Source organism: Garra rufa, chromosome 24 (genome assembly GCF_049309525.1).
Source record: "Garra rufa chromosome 24, GarRuf1.0, whole genome shotgun sequence".
NCBI classification, from domain to species: Eukaryota; Metazoa; Chordata; class Actinopteri; order Cypriniformes; family Cyprinidae; genus Garra; species Garra rufa.
In genome coordinates, this window is record NC_133384.1 from 39,924,075 (window position 1) to 39,941,418 (window position 17,344).

At 35.0% G+C, this 17,344-nt stretch overlaps 1 protein-coding gene across 1 annotated transcript; it reads right to left on the bottom strand.

Annotated features, from left to right (window-relative positions):
* Positions 1-1,533: 1,533 nt before the first annotated feature.
* twsg1b (twisted gastrulation BMP signaling modulator 1b) lies at positions 1,534-9,856 on the bottom strand. Its single transcript, XM_073831201.1, has 5 exons — positions 9,744-9,856; positions 9,381-9,505; positions 5,558-5,657; positions 5,222-5,482; positions 1,534-2,307 (listed from the first exon to the last, which is right to left on the bottom strand). Exons 2-5 carry the CDS (start codon positions 9,486-9,488, stop codon positions 2,126-2,128), a joined length of 651 nt encoding a protein of 216 aa, XP_073687302.1. The 5' UTR covers positions 9,489-9,505; positions 9,744-9,856; the 3' UTR covers positions 1,534-2,125.
* Positions 9,857-17,344: the final 7,488 nt, after the last annotated feature.

Sequence of the window (17,344 nt, forward strand, 5' to 3'; positions counted from 1 at the left end):
TAAAATATCTAAAAATGCTTAAATCAAGAATTTTCTAGATGAGTAAAAATGGTCTTGTTTTCAGAAAAAAACGAGTCAAAATCAAGAGTTTTTTCTTAGAACAAGCAAATAATCTGCCAATGGAGTAAAATAATCGTATTTCAAACAGAAAACGAGATGGTTTTTCTCACCCCATTGGCAGATTATTTTGCTCGTTTCAAACAAAAATGCGCTTCTTTTTCACTAGTTTTTTTTTCTGAAAACCATTTTTACTCATCTAGAAAATCCTTCTTACAAGAACAAAAATCTAAGAAAAGCATTTTTTTTGCGTCAAAAATGTACCATGAATGATAATTCTACAGAATATGTGACCCTGGAGCACAAAACCAGTCTTAAGTCGCTGGGGTATATTTGTAGCAATAGCCAAAAATACATTGTATGGGTCAAAATTATTGATTTTTCTTTTATGCCAAAAATCATTAGGAAATTAAGTAAAGATCATGTCTATGAAGATTTTTTGTAAAATTCCTACTGTAAACATATCAAAATGTAATTTTTGATTAATAATATGCATTGTTAAGAACTTAATTTGGAGAACTTTAAAGGTGATTTTCTCAGTATTTTGATTTATTTGCATCCTCAGATTCCAGATTTTCAAATAAATGTATCTCGCCAAATATTGTCCTATCCTAACAAACCATACATCAATAGAAAGCTTATTTATTGAGCTTTCAAATGATGTATACATCTCAGTTTTGTAAAATTTAACCTTATGACTGGTTTTGTGGTCCAGGGTCACATATAATATTTTAAATGTTTATATATTTACAGTCTTTTTATTGGTGGAAATAAGGGTCAAAAATATAAATTAAAAAACTTTTAAAATTCTCAAGATCACAATTTAAACAGGAGATTTTATATTTTTGTCCCTTATTTCCATAGTTTTTTTTAATAACCATCTTTCATAAAGAAGTTCTAGTGGTCATGTTCATTTCTGCTTTATATATATATATATGTATGTAAAGTTGTGTAAATGAGCATTAATGCATTATGAGCAACCGTGAATTATTAATGAGCAATCCTATATGAATAAATCAAAATGACTGTAGATCAAAGATTTATGAAATTTTCTCGAAGTTCTTCTGAGACTTTGGTGAGATGTTTAATAATCCTGTCATTTCAGATCGATGAACTTCAGACTGTTATTGATCACAACTGATCTCTGAATCTGAACTAACTCTATATCTGAGTTTCCATCATTCATTCTTTTGTTTTAGTAAAGCCAGTCTGTACTTTAGAAATTAATCTAAAATGCAGATAAATAAAATATTTCACCTCTTTTTCAATGTTTCCATGGTTTAACAATGATTACAATTTTTGAGATCTAATAAGTAGCTTTATATCAACTTAGTTTAGAAAACTCTAATCTAGACTAACACAGAAAAGCTACTAGTTAATGAGTTTCTGATCTCTTATGAACCAGTTCAACTATTACTGTCAAGTGTTTCCTTTAAAGGTTGGGTTCCTCATTAAAATAAAACCACAAAAACGACATCAGATTTGAAGTAGAATTTTATGAAAGATTATGAAACTTTTTTATTTTGAAAAACCATTCGCACTTGTTTGCATTGACAGCAGGAAACTAAGCTCACAGTAAACATTTCATATTTTCATTTCTGTATTCATATCATTTGTGTTTGTGAATCTCAGTCAAGCGTTTGTGGGTCAGACTCAATGGGCTCTTTGTGTTTGTGTCTTTGTCTGTCGGTGAAAGTGGGGCGACTGCGTGAAGAAAGCCGTGAGCTGAAGAAGCCATGCGTTCATCACACAAAACACACTCATTAGAGACTGAGATTCACATCAAACCACGCTTCTCTGCTTCACCTGCAGCTGATCAACACAAACACAAACACTGCTCAGTTCTCACTGGAAACATCAGATTTTATTCTTTACTGCCAGAGATTTTACTAATGATTTAACTTGACATGAAATCAATGGGTCTTAATAAAGACCTGGACTCATAATAAAAGCTGTATATGAATAGTATCAAGCAAGATTGGCATCTATTGTCTATTAAGATCTGCAAGAATAAAAGCAACATATATAGAGCAGCATGAGTTCTGCACAGGAGTCGGGATGAAGACAGTCAGTACAGACAGTTCATGCATTTGACGGCTTTGCTGCCGTAGTCCACACACTCGGGTCCGATGCACTCGCAGCAGGCGTTATGGAACCAGCGGTACTTGGATCCTCCCATCGACTCGCAGTACTGCTTACACTGACGGATGGACACGCAGTCGTCGAAATACACCACCGTACACTGCTTATCTGCACACACACACCACAACATCACTAACACACACATCTAACACTGAAACACAACACTAGTAGAGATACAGCAAACACACATCTCACCAGAGGAGCAGTCAGACTCAAATACTTCAGTGTGAAAGTGTGTTTGAGCTAAAACATCTCTCTAAACCCAAACTAAACCAGACAGAAAACATCATAAAAAAAATTCAAAGCTGTAACAGGAAAATGGCCAAAAAAAATAGTTTGGATGTTTCTAAGTTTGTAATTTAGCATCATATCAGTGATCAGTTTTCATGTTAAGAAATGGGGAAAAAAACTGAAAAAAATAAATATTTAAAATAAAATAAAAATAAAATCACAAAAGGTTTTTACATTTTCTCTCAGATAAAAAAGTAAACCTAAAGCCTTACTTAATAAAATAAAATAAATAAATAATTATTACAATTATCAATTGAATAAAAATTCCTGGACACTAATCACCAATAAAATGTCATGGTGTCAGCGATCAGTGTTTATGTTAAGAAATGGAAAACAATTGGAAAAAAAAGCATTTTATAGGTTTTTACATTTTCTCTCAGATAAAAAAAAAAAAAAGTAAATCTAAAGCCTTAATTTTTTTTTTTAAATTAATAAATATATATATATATATATATATATATATATATATATATATATATAAAACTGTGTAAAAACCAGTAAAATCTACCCTAACGGTGGATGTCAGTGACCAGTTTTCATGTGAAGAAATGGAGAGGGAAAAAAAAAGATAATTCACAAAAGGTTTTTAGATGTACATTTTTGTCTGAGAGAAAATGTAAAGCCTTTCTTAATTAAAAAAAAATAATAATTAATAAATATATAACCGTGTAATAACCAGTAAAATCTACCCTGACAGTGGATGTCAGCGTTTTCATGTTAAGAAATGGAGAAAAATTGAAAAAGAGTAATAAATAAATAAATAAATAAAAAATAAAATAAAAACAAAAAAATACACAAAAGGTTTTTACATTTTCAGATAAAAAAAAAGTTAATCTAAAGCCTTACTTGATAATTTTTTTGTTTTGTTTTTATAAATATATATAACCGTGTATTACCCAATAAAATCTCCTTTAACGGTGGATGTCAGCGATCAGTTTTCATGTTAAGAAATGGAGAGGAAAAAACTAATTAAAATAAAAAAAATAAAATATAAAAATCACAATAGGTTGTGACATTTTCTCTCAGATAAAAAGAAAGCAAATCTAAAACCTTACTTAACTGAAAAATTATAAAAAAATAAACATACATACATAAAATCAACCGAATAAAAATTCCTGGTTGTGTAATAACCAATAAAATCTAGCCTAACAGTGGATGTCAGCGATCAGTTTTCTGAAGATTCTGGGAAAACTAATTAAAAAATAATAATAAATCAACGTTTATCAGCTGTTTGAAATTTACACGTAAAGTCCACAAATAACTATAAACACATTTGTACTTTTAAAACGACTCATTTCTACTGTTAATAAAATATTACACCACTATATAAAAGCTTGGAATAATTAAGATTTTTGTAATGAAGTATCTTCTGCTCACCAAGGCTGCATTTATTTGATCAAAAACACAGTAAAATGTGAAATATCATTATATAAACAGCTGTTTTCTATGGAAGCCTGTTTCTGCCACTGAATTAAAAAATAAAAAATAAATAATAAGTTATTGCGACTTCTCACAATTCCGACTTTCTTTCTCAGAATTATAAGATATAAACCTGCAATTCTGAGAAATGAAGTTGCAATTCCGTGATATAAACTCCAAACTGCAAGAAAGTCAGTTTACATCCTGCAATTCTGACTTTATAACTTGCAATTGTGCATTTATATCTCACAGTTCTGAGAGAGAAAAAAAAAAAAAAAAGTCAAAATTGTGAGATAAAAAGTACCTTTTTTGTTTTTTTTATTCAGTGGCTGAAACAGGCTTCCGTAGTTTTCTATGTGAATATCTGTTCAAATATCATTTATCATTTACTTGAAATAGAAAACTTTTGGATGATAATAAATGTCTTTACTGTCACTTAGTATTCATTTGCAGTTAATATTCATCCTTAATATTCACACTGAAAAAAATGCTTTTCTTACTTAGATTTAGTCTTGTTTCCAGCCAAAATATCTAAAAATTCTCAAATCAAGAAGGATTTTCTAGACAAGTAAAAATGATTGTCTTGTTTTCAGAAAAAAATAAGTTAAAATGAAGTGAGTTTATGGGGTAAGCAAAATCATCTTATTTCAAGCGGACTAGCTACTAAACTAGATTATTTTTCTCACCCCATTGGCAGATTATTTTGCATGTTTCAAGTAAAAACTCACTTTATCACATTAATAAGATGATTTTGCTTACCCCATAAACTCACTTCATTTTAACTTATTTTTTCTGAAAACAAGACAATCATTTTTACATGTCTAGAAAATCCTTCTTGATTTGAGAATTTTTAGATATTTTGGCTGGAACAAGACAAAAAAATCTAGTAAAGCATTTTTTGCAGTGCAATAGAATATTAGAATGATTTCTGAAGCATCATGTGACACTGAAGACTGCAGTAACGATGCTGAAAATTCAGCTTTGATCACAGAAATAAATTATATTTGAACAGATATTCACATAGAAAACAGCTGTTATAAATTCTAATAATATTTCAGGTTTTTTTTTTTTAATCAAATAAGTTTAGCCTTGGTGATCAAAAAAAAAAAAAAAGTCTTTCAGAAACACTAATGATGGTAATCGCTCCAGATGTTCGAGTTCTACTGTAAGTGTCAGGAGGCGACGGCTGTGTTTCCGGACACCTGTTCTCCGCTGGACGTCTCATTAGAGATTCGGCTCGGGGTCAGGAGGTCACGTCCTAACGCATGAAGCTCAAACTAACGAGGCAGCGTTCGCTGAAGCGGTTCCTCACCTTGCGTGTCGTAGCTGGCGTGGATGCTGTTTCCGGGCAGAGAGACGTTTTGATGAGCGTCCTCCATGGTCTCCAGGAAGGACACCAGGTTCTGGTGGTAGGACAGCTCTTCGGCGACGGGGAACGACACCACCATCATGTTGATGGGTGCGTCTCCTTCGGTCAGCGCTCTGAAGAGGGACGGAATGGGCCGCTGCAGCTCCTCTACGGTGCTCTTGGCCGTCGCCGGCGTGTCGCTGAAGTTCTTGGGGTTACACATGCCTGAAAAACAACAACAGCGTTACAGAAACACGGCCATCATCGCTCTCACAGAACATCAAAATAAGAGCTTCTTACCCACACAATCACAGCACTCCTCCCACAGAGAACCCAAACACATCAGACACTCCTTACAACACGAGCAGTTCCCATCCGACGGCCGACACTGACACAGCTCCTGAACAACAACAACAACAACACTTCTACATTATCATCAACACACAGAATCACATTCATAGACACATTAAACTGATCCAGATTCAGCTTTAGAAACACCAAAACACTCACATCTTTACACACTATGAGAAGAATACAAATTAAAGCTGCAAGCAGCGATGAAGGGCCCTCGCAATCGGGCTCACCTCCGACCGCTGGCTTTAGGAAAACAGCAAACGGTGGGCAGTATGCTTTTAATTAGGGATGCACGATATTTATTGGACAGATAAATTATCAACCAATATGGGTAAAAATTACTTCATTTTTATTGCTCCGATAAATAAATGATATTCGATCCGATAAAGTACTCTTGCTGGTAAATCAATCAATCGGTCTGGTTTATCTGAGATTCATCTGCTTTCCGAGTGCAAGTGACTGCAGCTGTAAACTGCAGTGTCTCTGGATTTTGTCGCGTTTAATACGTCATCATCTGTGTCGTCATCATCGCCTTCGCCGGTCTGGAAGTTTTTCACGGCGGCAGATGAGGACGATGCTATTGCTATTTGCAACACATGTTTAGCAAGGATTCCGAGAGGAGGTAAAAAGCTGTCAAGTTTTAACACAACAAATCTTATATATCTCACTTCAGAGGTCGTCATCGCGGTGAATCTGTTTTAGGGGCGCGCCGCGTTCTCTTTCTTTCCAAACCGCTCTGTAGCCTGCTCTGCTCTGCTGTGGCGTCTGCTGTTGCTAAGCAACCATGACCTGCGCTCTCCATAAAGACGCAGAAGTTTCAGCAAAGGATAAATGGATTTTCAGCATTAGAAATCGCTTACAGTAGCTCTGTTATTAAATTTATTAAAAAATGTTTAGTCCTGTACAGCTATGATAAGCTGTTTCTTCACCTTGCCAGTGCTTTCAATGTTATTAAGGGAAAGGGTGAAGCTGATTGTTTGGTTCATTTCACATGACTTGCTTGCGGCATTCTGAAAAGTTGAGATGTTTTTATCTCAATTCTGATGTTTTATTCCCCGCCTTGTACGATTTAGTTGCTGCACACATTCATAATATGATCAATAAGAATGGACTACATGTAAGCTTTACCACGGAAATTTGGACATCTGACGTTAGTCCATGATGCACTTTTCATTTTTTCCAGGTTGACAAAATGTCAAAGCATTTTATTTATTTAGAATTGTGGTGCCTTACACAAAAAATAAAAACATTTTTGAAGAGTCAGGACTGAAGTTTGCTATGATTGTTTGACCTGGATATATATTATACATTTCATTAGTTTATCTTAGATTTTGTATTCTTCTGGGTGCACAAAATTATCACATAAACATATGAACGTATTGGGTATCGGCATCGGCCACAAGAAGGACTTAATTATCGGCTATCGGTAAAAAATTTCATATCGTGCATCCCTACTTTTTATCTAGTAGTTATAGGAGAAAGTCATTTATATGTGCCAAACTTCCTGCTGCCAGCTAGTAGCGCTATGCCTATAACTGATTATGTGTTCAGGCCAGGACTCTGATCAAACGTGTGAAGTTCGAGACAGATTGGACATTTTATGCCTGAGTTATAACAACATCTATTTCCATGGCGAAACATCAAATTTGTCACAATGCTACAGACACGCCCTTCAACGAAAACTCAAGATCTTCACAATTTAACATCGCTAAGGCCTTTAGATTGGACTCACCAAATTTGGTGTTGATCTGAATAAATCTGTAGGAGGAGTTTGTTCAAGTACGACGCCTGAAAATGGCAAAAATGACAATTTACTGAGAAAATTAAAAATAACCGACTTCCTGTTGGGTTTAGGATTTTGCTCTAAGAAACTTTTTTGTAGGTATTGGTGTGTTACATGTGTGTACCGATTTTCGTGCATGTAAGTGAATCATAGCTCAAAGCACACTCCGCTGAACGTGTAAAGGTGGCGCTATGGAGGCATTTTGCCACACTCACTTCTGAAACCCATATGAGATGTACATTTTTACCAGGTCTGATGTGTGTGCAAAGTTTCATGAGTTTTTGAGCATGTTTAGGCCCTCAAAAATGCAATTTATTTTGGAGAAGAAAATAAATGGAGCAATTCTAACCACTGTAAATATATCAAAACCTAATTTTTGATTAGTAATATGCATCGCTAAGAACTTCATTTGGACAACTTTAAAAGGTGATTTTTTCAATATTTAGATTTTTTTTTTGTACCCTCAGATTCTAGATTTTCAAACAGTTGTATCTCGACCAAATCCTAACAAACCATACACCAATGACAAGCTTATTTACTCAGTTTGAGATAATGGATAAATCTTCATTTCAAAAGCCTTATGACTGGTTCAGGGTCACATATAATTGGCTCCTACAGAAAAGGCTCTACTTTTCAAACAAGATTCACGAAGTACAAAATACATTAATTCTGAATTCACTGCACTTACATAAAAGTGAGAAAAATAACAGGCTTAAAGGATAACTATTGCCAAAATGCAACCTGGGCTGTTTTTTTTACTGTAAACGAGACAAACTTATATCTAAAAGCATAATTACGACAAACGAGCCGTTTTTGAGATTGACCGTGATTTCGTTTTGTGGTCAATGGCCGGTGAATGGGAGAACTAGGGGCATAACTTTGAGCGCATCAAAATCGATATTTTTCCAACACTAAGAAGACTCGACACACCATGAAACTTTGCTGGAAGTATGGCCTGGGTCTCTACACATGAACTCCAGCATTGAGAACATTGTTTGTGTACACAGAGTTTACTAAAAAGAAAGCTTTTGAACAACTCACTTTCACTGTTTGAGTTTCCGCTCGTCTTGCCAGTCAAGAAGTGTCCATCTCCGAATGCGAGGATGGATCGCTCCTAAAGCATATTTCCATATAAATGCACGGCTAATTCGTTGTTTTGTCAACAATATTGGAACAATATTAACCTTCTAGTTGTAAAAAGAGCCTCATATAAGTCTAATATTTCATCCTATGGAGTCCATTCATTCGCATTCGGAGATGGACACTTCTTGACTGGCAAGACGACCGCGAGCGGAAACTCAAACAGTGAAAGTGAGTTGTTCAAAAGCTTTCTTTTTAGTAAACTCTGTGTACACAAACAATGTTCTCAATGCTGGAGTTCATGTGTAGAGACCCAGGCCATACTTCCAGCAAAGTTTCATGGTGTGTCGAGTCTTCTTAGTGTTGGAAAAATATCGATTTTGATGCGCTCAAAGTTATGCCCCTAGTTCTCCCATTCACCGGCCATTGACCACAAAACTAAATCACGGTCAATCTCAAAAACGGCTCGTTTGTCGTAATTATGCTTTTAGATATAAGTTTGTCTTGTTTACAGTAAAAAAAAAAACAGCCCAGGTTGCATTTTGGCAATAGTTATCCTTTAATACTTAAAAATGATCCTAAACTTTCATTAACAAAGTAAGCTTCAGTGCCTAAAAAACTAACAAAGACTCATATACAATCAACATAACCCTAACAATCAATCAGTAGGAAACACACAAAGACAACTATTAACATGCACAGATATGATCTCCAGATATGTGCAAAAAGATATACATTAACTGCATGAACAGTTTGGTAAATATGACTAAACTGAGGAGATCATCATAGAGCTGCTGCTGAGAGTCAGGGCTCTGATTCTGCAAATGATTGACTGAACTGAAGCTGCTGTGTTTGTTTGTGCTCCATCGAAACACTGAAGAGCTGAAGGGAACGAGACACTCTTACCTGAATGAGACACTTGCTGACGTCACTGGCGCACAGAGCTTTATTACAGGCCAAAGCGAGAGAAAAACTTGACAGAAGAAAAAGAAACAACACTGATGAAGGCTGCATTACGACCCGAACCGAACCTACAGGAGAACACGAATGAGAGAAACACGGAGACAGAGAGAGACACGCAATAAAACACACCGCTCCAACATCAAAGACAACCGCTGCCTGACTGATTGAGCGGCGACATCAAACACTGCGAGTGTGAAAGTAGCGAACACGTGTTACATTCAAATCACCAACACACATCTCTAGAGCCAAACAATCTCAACACTCCATGAGAAACTACACACATGTTTCTCTCAAACACAAACTCACCGCGACACTGTGAAAGAGCTGTGATCACACGATCCTCTGCAGATGATTTAAGACATGATCAGATCACATCTGAGACTGGACTAAACTAGACTCAACTACTGCTGCTGCTGCTGCTGAGAGTTACTTTCAAACACACACACACAAAGGCACACGGGCGCCTTAAAGACACACTCCCCCTTTTGCTGCCTTGTGTGTGTGTGTGTGTGTGTGTGTGTGTGTGTGTGTGTGTGTGTGTGTGTGTGTGTGTGTGTGTGTGTGTGTGTGTGTTATATGATCCCAAACAATCACTGTAAAGACCTGAATGAGAAACTTTCCCTCAGAGCAGCATAAAAAACGCATATATAAGATACATTGCAGGTCAAAAGTTTGAAGTAATTTAAAATGTTTTAATATTTCTCTTCTGCTCAGCAATGCTGCATTTATTTGATCAAAAGTACTGTAAAAATGTGAAATATTATTACAATTTAAATCCGCTGTTTTCTTTGTAAATATCCGATAAAATGTAATTGTTTCCTGTGATCAAAGTTGAATTTTCAGCATCATTACTGCAGTCTTCTTCAGAAATCATTCTAAAATGTTGATTTGCTGAAACATTTCTGATAATTATCAATGTTGAAAACAGCTGAGCTGCACAATATTTTTGTGCAAAATGCTGCATTTTATTTTTCAGGATTCACAGATGAATAGAAAGTTCAAAAGAATCTTTTGTCACTCTGTATCATTCGATCTTTTGTAAACGTCTTTTAACAACGTAACAGTATTTTTGATCATATAAATGTAGCCTTGGTGAGCAAAAGATACTTCTTTTTTTAAAAAAGGAAAAAAAGGATATTTATTTAAAGGTTTTGATATATAGGGATCAAGATGAAAGAGGGTTTAAACTTAAAAACAGTAAGTGTAACACTGCTTTAAATTGTCATTTTTCAAAAAATATATTAAAAAGTTTACTGTTTAATTTGATTGCATTTTTTGTTTTTGTTTTTCTGAGCAAAAAATAAATATCATACATTTTTCCCTAATTTACAGAAGACACCCACTAAAATGTCATTCAAGCATAAACAACAAAAATGTGTTTATGACATATTAAAAGACATTACTTTCACCTCAAATACTAATTAGTTGTAATTCTACATTTTGAAAATTTTTACTCATTTAAATGAGTCAATGTAACGTTACATTATTTCAATTATTTTATTCTCCAAAAACTTACTTGAAACCTTAAAAAGTAGACAATTTACTTACATTAAAAATGTGCTTTCTATGGACATAAAAGAGCTTTTGTACATTTCTTTTGACGTGGACATCTTAACATCTTTGACCCATATTTGTATATTGTTTTTGTCCTTATACTAATCACACGAAGCAGTTGAAGATGAGACTAAATAAAGACATGAAACTTTCTGTTAAAGACATTTTTTTTTTTTTTTAAGATTTGATCCAGCTGGTCAGAGATCTGCTTCTCATGATTTCAATGTAAAGTCCATCAGACCTTCAACATCTCACCAGGAATGAATCAGATGAACTGAGAGAATCACTGATACGGACGAATGGCCTTCAGAAAGTTGGTTTAGGACAGATGTTCCTCTGGATCCGCTGTGGGACAGAAGAACGGAGGAATGACGTCTTGAGGATTCTGGACGCCCAGCAGATGATTGTAGAAGCTGTGAGATCAAAGACAGACACCAGACAGATGTTAATGAATGATGATGATTATTTGATCTGTAATAGTGCAGTCTGTGAGGAGATGCTGGACCTGATGGAGATCCATCCTGTCTTAGGTGTGAAGACGGACGCGCTGACCGGCAGACACGAGAACTCAGCCGACGTCAGCATGAATCAAATACACAGATCATTCCTCAGATCAATTCAGTTACTAACAACAGTTCATAGGATTCATTTATTAGGAGTGATTGTTCATTGCTTATAATAAAAATAATACTTTGTTACAGTACTTAAGTATTTTTTGGGAGTATCTGTACTTTACTTGAGTTTTTATTTTTCAGCATGCTTTTACTTTTACTCCACTACATTTCCTAATTCAAATGTATACTTTTCCTCGAAGCATATTCGTTACTTAACATAGTCAGAAGTCTGGATCTCAGTCAGATTTGTGAGATGTAAACTGGTAACTGTGAGAAAAAAGTTTTTTCTCTTAATTTTAAAAGTATTGCATTTTATCTAGAAAGGGTTTGCTGACAAAAATATTGCCTTTCCCTCAAAAGATTTTTGCATTTGCTTTGAAATTTAGTTTTTTTTCCTTCACCTTTTTATTTCCATCACACAAGTTTATAAACTCACAATTCTGACTTTCTTTTTCTCGCAAATGCAAGTTTGTATCTCGCAATTCTGACTTTTTTCAGGAAATTCTGGCATTTTTTTTTTCCAGAATTGTGAGATACAAACTCAATTTTGACTTTTTTTCTCAGAAATTGATGAAATAAACTCGCAATTGTGAGAAATACAGTCAGAATTGCAATATAAACTCATAATCCTGACTTTTTTTCTCAGAAATGGATGATAAAAACCTGCAATTTACTTGTACCTTTACTTTCAATACTTAAGTACATTTAAGATTAAAAAATACTTTTTGTACTTAAGTCAAATAAATATCACATACTTTAAGACTTTTACTCAAGAAATATTCTAAACAGTGACTTCAACTTCTACCAAAGTGGTTTTCTGGTAAGATATCTGTACTTTTACGCAAGTATGGCTTTCAGGTACTTTATACAGCACTGATCGCTCATCAATTGTATTTAGTGTTTTATTAAATCACACAATTATATAAGCTTGTTTTTCCACAGAATAAAATAAATAAGGTAATTGTGACTTTTTGTCTCACAATTATGACTTTTTTTGTAATAAAACAATTTTTTTTGATTTAACAAACATTAACTAGGAATTGCAAGAAAAGTCAAAATTCAGATTTTCTTTTTCTCAAAATTCTGAAATTATTTTTTGAAATTTTTCAGAATTTTTTTTTTGTTTGTTTTCATCAAAGTTAGGGAAACAAAGCCTGAACTGAATGAATGAATACCGCGGTATTACTCTCAGGAATCTCTCCGACCCAAGAGTTGGTGAGCAGACCCAGACCGGGAACGGATGTGGTTCCTAGAATCACCTGACCCACGAAGACGGCGTCGGGTGGAACTACGACTCCAGAACCTTCTTCTGACAGGACAGGTGCGAGGAATCGATCTCATACGTCACACCCTGTCAGGACACGTGAAGAAGTGAAATCATTCTAACATGAGGACAATCAGAATGAGGGATGAGTCAACATTTAGAGCTGCTGCTGCTGCACTCGGAAAAATAATGAAAGCTCAACAGGGAACCTTCCCAGAACTTTGGCTAATGTTCCCACGAGGTTCACTCAACACTGGAACAAATGTGACCCTAGACTACAAAACCAAAAAAAAAAAAAAAGAGATTTTACAAAATCTGAAAACTGAATAAAGAAGCTTTCCATTGATGTGTGGTTTGTTAGGATAGGACAATATTTGTCTGAGATACAACTATTTGAAAAACTAGAATCTGAGGGTGCAAAAAAATCTAAATATTGAGAAAATCACCTTTAAAGTTGTTCAAATGAAGTTCTTAGTAATGCATATTACTAATCAAAAATCAAGTTTTGATATATTTATGATAGAAAATATACAAAATGTCTTCATGGAACATGATCTCAATATCCTAATGATTTTGGCATAAAACAAAAAACAATAGTTGTGACCCCTACGATGTATTGTCGTCTATTTCTACAAATATAGCTGTGATACTCAAGACTGGTTTTGTGCTCCAGGGTCACAAATGTTCTTCTAGTAACATTAATAGTTCAGAGAACATTCAAAAGTAACGTTCCAGAATGTTTGGAAAGTGATGAAAAAGTGATAAAATTCACATAACCAAGGAAGACATGAACAATCAGAAATAACATTTTCATATTTTTTTAGCTGGGAGGAAGCTTTACCATCAATGCAATCTTTGCTTTGGACAAGACGTTCTTCACAAATGATGGTTCTTTTAATAACTGATCACTGAAAGGATTTTAGGAACCAAAAATGGTTCTTCTGTGGCATCACTGTGAGAACCCCCTTCAGAAAGACTTATTTTTACATTTACATTTATTCATTTAGCCGACGCTTTTATCCAAAGCGACTAACAAGTGGGAATACAACAAGTGTTTCATCCTAAGGAGGCAGATCAACACAGGAAGTGCTCAAAAATAGTCCTATAGGCCAGCATCAGTGTCTTGAATTTTATTCGAGCTGTAACCGGTAGCCAGTGCAGGGATATGAAGAGAGGTGTGACATGGGCCTTCTTGGGCTCATTGAAGACCAGTCGTGCTGCTGCATTCTGAATCATTTGTAGAGGCTTGATTGTACATGCTGGAAGACCAGCTAAAAGAGCATTGCAGTAGTCCAGCCTGGAGATGACCAGGGCCTGGACGAGGAGTTGTGCAGCATGCTCTGTTAGGAAGGAGCTGATCTTTCTGATGTTGTGCAATGCAAACCTGCAGGATCAAGCAGTTTTAGCTATTTGGTCTTTAAAAGTCAGTTGGTCGTCAAAGATTAGACCCAGATTTCTGGCTGAGGTCGATGGGGTAATTGTTGATGAACCTAACTGGATGGAGAAGTCATGCTGTAGAGATGCAGTGGCAGGAAAGATGAGGAGTTCAGTCTTTGCTAGATTGAAACAAATCCATAGCGATGGACTCGTTGAAGATGTTGATGTAGTTTCTGAAGCGGATCTGCTGAGAGTGAGCGTCGTAAGAGTATGTGGCCGCAGACGAGAGGATTCCATCCACCGCCGTCTGACAAACACATTCATATAACAATCAATCAATCAATCAATAATCAATCGATCAGCCACAGCTGAGACTCACCATAGACATGCTGCCCACATACACAGCTGGAGCCTCTACAGAACAAACCAGTAGAGTTTAGTGAGTTGATGCTGCAGCTCAATCCACTGATGAAGATGAGAATGAAGCTCCTGATGAAGATGAGAATGAAGCTCCTGATGAAGATGAGAATGAAGCTCCTGATGAAGATGAGTGTCAACCTGCAGCTGCTGCTCTTATATTTCCCAGACTCCCAGCCTTCCTCCATAAACAAGTGAGGCCTGAAATCAATATCAGATTTATGACTCTCATGAGGAAAAACAAACATTTCATCATCATCAATGATACTTTTGTTTTTCAAGATTTCACAGCACATGATTTCTTGAATAAATAAATAATAGATCTATAGAGATGTATATCAGATTCATACTGTTCTGCATGCTTTGGGAAAACAATTTACAAGTTTATAATTTTTCTGTATAAAATTATTTAACAGGGGAACCAAGTATTACGTGTAAATGAATCTTGATGAGGTAAAAGTGCAGCTGATATCAGAGGATCATCATCATCATCATCAGATGAAGATCCAGAATGGAAACAGTGTGTTTGGTTTTTCTCTTTGGAAACTCAGAGCACAGTTTATCAGCTCAGATTATAAACACATGAGACATGAGCAGGGGATGTTTCATAAAAGTTTCAAAATTTATACATTTTATATATTTATCATCATTGGATGCCAGATCACTTCTGATATTGATTTATTTCCATTGAGAAAAAAAAAAAAAACATTACCAAACTGCTGGACAGATTAAATGGACAATTAAACACCATGAGAATATTACATTTTATTGATATTATTTAACCCTTTTTTGAAATTCCTGCAGGGAGTCAAGAGCTAAACAAAAACGCCAATTTTGTTACAAAATACTTTAACTTTTAGATGCATTATGCTATCACCAAAACATTTGAAACATGCTGGGGAACATCATCCAAATGTCAAATAAGATTATCTTGAGCACTCAAATCTTTCTAACATTTTATCAGCTGTTTCTCAGCAGGAGAATGTCCAAATTAAATATTCATCTGAAAGTAAACTATTTCAACCTTTAGACCAGTGGTTCTCAACCTTTTTTGGGCCACCGCCCCCTACCCATTATTCAGGTCCCTCACCGCCCCCCATCAAATAAATCATAGTCTAATTGTCCTCACTAAATATTAAAGTTGATTATTATTAGTATTTTGTGTTTATAATAAGGACTGTTATTGTATTTATAGTAATTCAAATGTATGGGGTCATTACAATTTTTACTTAATTCAAGGATGCATTGAATTGATAAAAAAAAAGGCAGTGATGTACTTTTTTACAGTAAATATATATATATATATATATATATATATATATATATATATATATATATATATATATATATATATATAACAGTAATAACATTCATTTACAGAGTTTTTAAGCAAATTATTGATTTTCATTGCTACAGCTTCAGTGTTGTTGTGATGCTGATATACTTTATTGCCCCAAATTTAAAAGACTAAATAAAAATTCCTGTTTAGAACATCCAAAAGGACATTTTTACATAAGTGATTTTAGTTTGTTCTTCCATTTCTGGAACTCTTGAACTCCCTTTTTACTGTTGTGATATGTTAGGATATTTTCAATTAGCTTTCAGTAAAAAAAAAACAAAAAAATTATCCCTTGGAAAATACCCTCCTTTTTGAGAATTTATTGAATTATTGAAATTAGATAGTAGACATAGAGATGCACCGATCGATCGGCATCCGATCGCAATCGACCGATAGGGGCGCTATCGGTTTTGATCGGAGTTCTCAAAATAGATCAGAGCAGGCCGATCAGATGACGTTTACAACAACAAACAGCCGCCAGAGCACGCATTCCCACTTCTCAGACTAGGGTCTCCCAATGGGCGTGGCTGTCTCTACCAAAGAGTATAGAAGTACTCTTTGTCTCTACAACGCATTAACACTGAAGATGACGTCGCCGGTGAGGGGATTTCCTCCCCTCTGGTCTATGCATCCCTGCCTCTGCTGAATTATTTTTATCCACGGTGGGGATAAAACGTCCCGCGAAGCCGCTCCTACGTCCCGATCTAAATCAAATTATTTGCAATACGCGCTTTAAAGTCGTATAAATCAAATGATTCGCCATACGCGCTTTGAAGTTGAACGTACTGAATCAAATGATTCGCGATCCGATTGGAGCGCTTCAAAACAGTGAATCTTTTTGCGACGCAGTGGTTTACTGATTCTGAGTTTCCAAAAAGCTCCGTTGATACTTTGCTCACCTTCTCTATAAAATGTATTCGTTGTTTGAAATTAAACCATTACTATTAATACAATGTTTTTATTAAATTGTGATCACATAATACAGCTTCTGTCATATTAAAAAAAATTCATGACCTGACACTCATTATCTGGTTCTTGCCTAAAAAGACGGGTATAATGCGCGTTGTTAACAGATTACAGTAACAGTTTGGTCAACCTCTCCCTATGGAGAGAGAAAAAAAAGTTTCTAAAAGCATCCCCCCCTCTGTTTTTTTCACAAATTGCACCCTGTATATGTATATGTATGTGTATATGCATATGTATGGCATATTTATTTTATTTTTCCACAAAAAGCTTGTTGCTAAACTCTAAATTGTGATTTTAAGAAAGAGCCTCCTGAGAGTTAAATGTTTATTATGGTGCACATGTGTGTTTTGCACATAATCATTTTTTTATTTTAAGA

Bases quoted from the DNA above. Each gene is read 5' to 3' on its own strand.
- twsg1b (XM_073831201.1), bottom strand. From the start codon at position 9,488: ATGCAGCCTTCATCAGTGTTGTTTCTTTTTCTTCTGTCAAGTTTTTCT. The intron at 5,658-9,380 runs GTAAGAGTGTCT...GTTGTTGTTCAG, and splicing joins TCAGCAAGTGTCTCATTCAG to GAGCTGTGTCAGTGTCGGCC. The intron at 2,308-5,221 runs GTGAGGAACCGC...GTGTGTGTGCAG, and splicing joins CGCCAGCTACGACACGCAAG to ATAAGCAGTGTACGGTGGTG.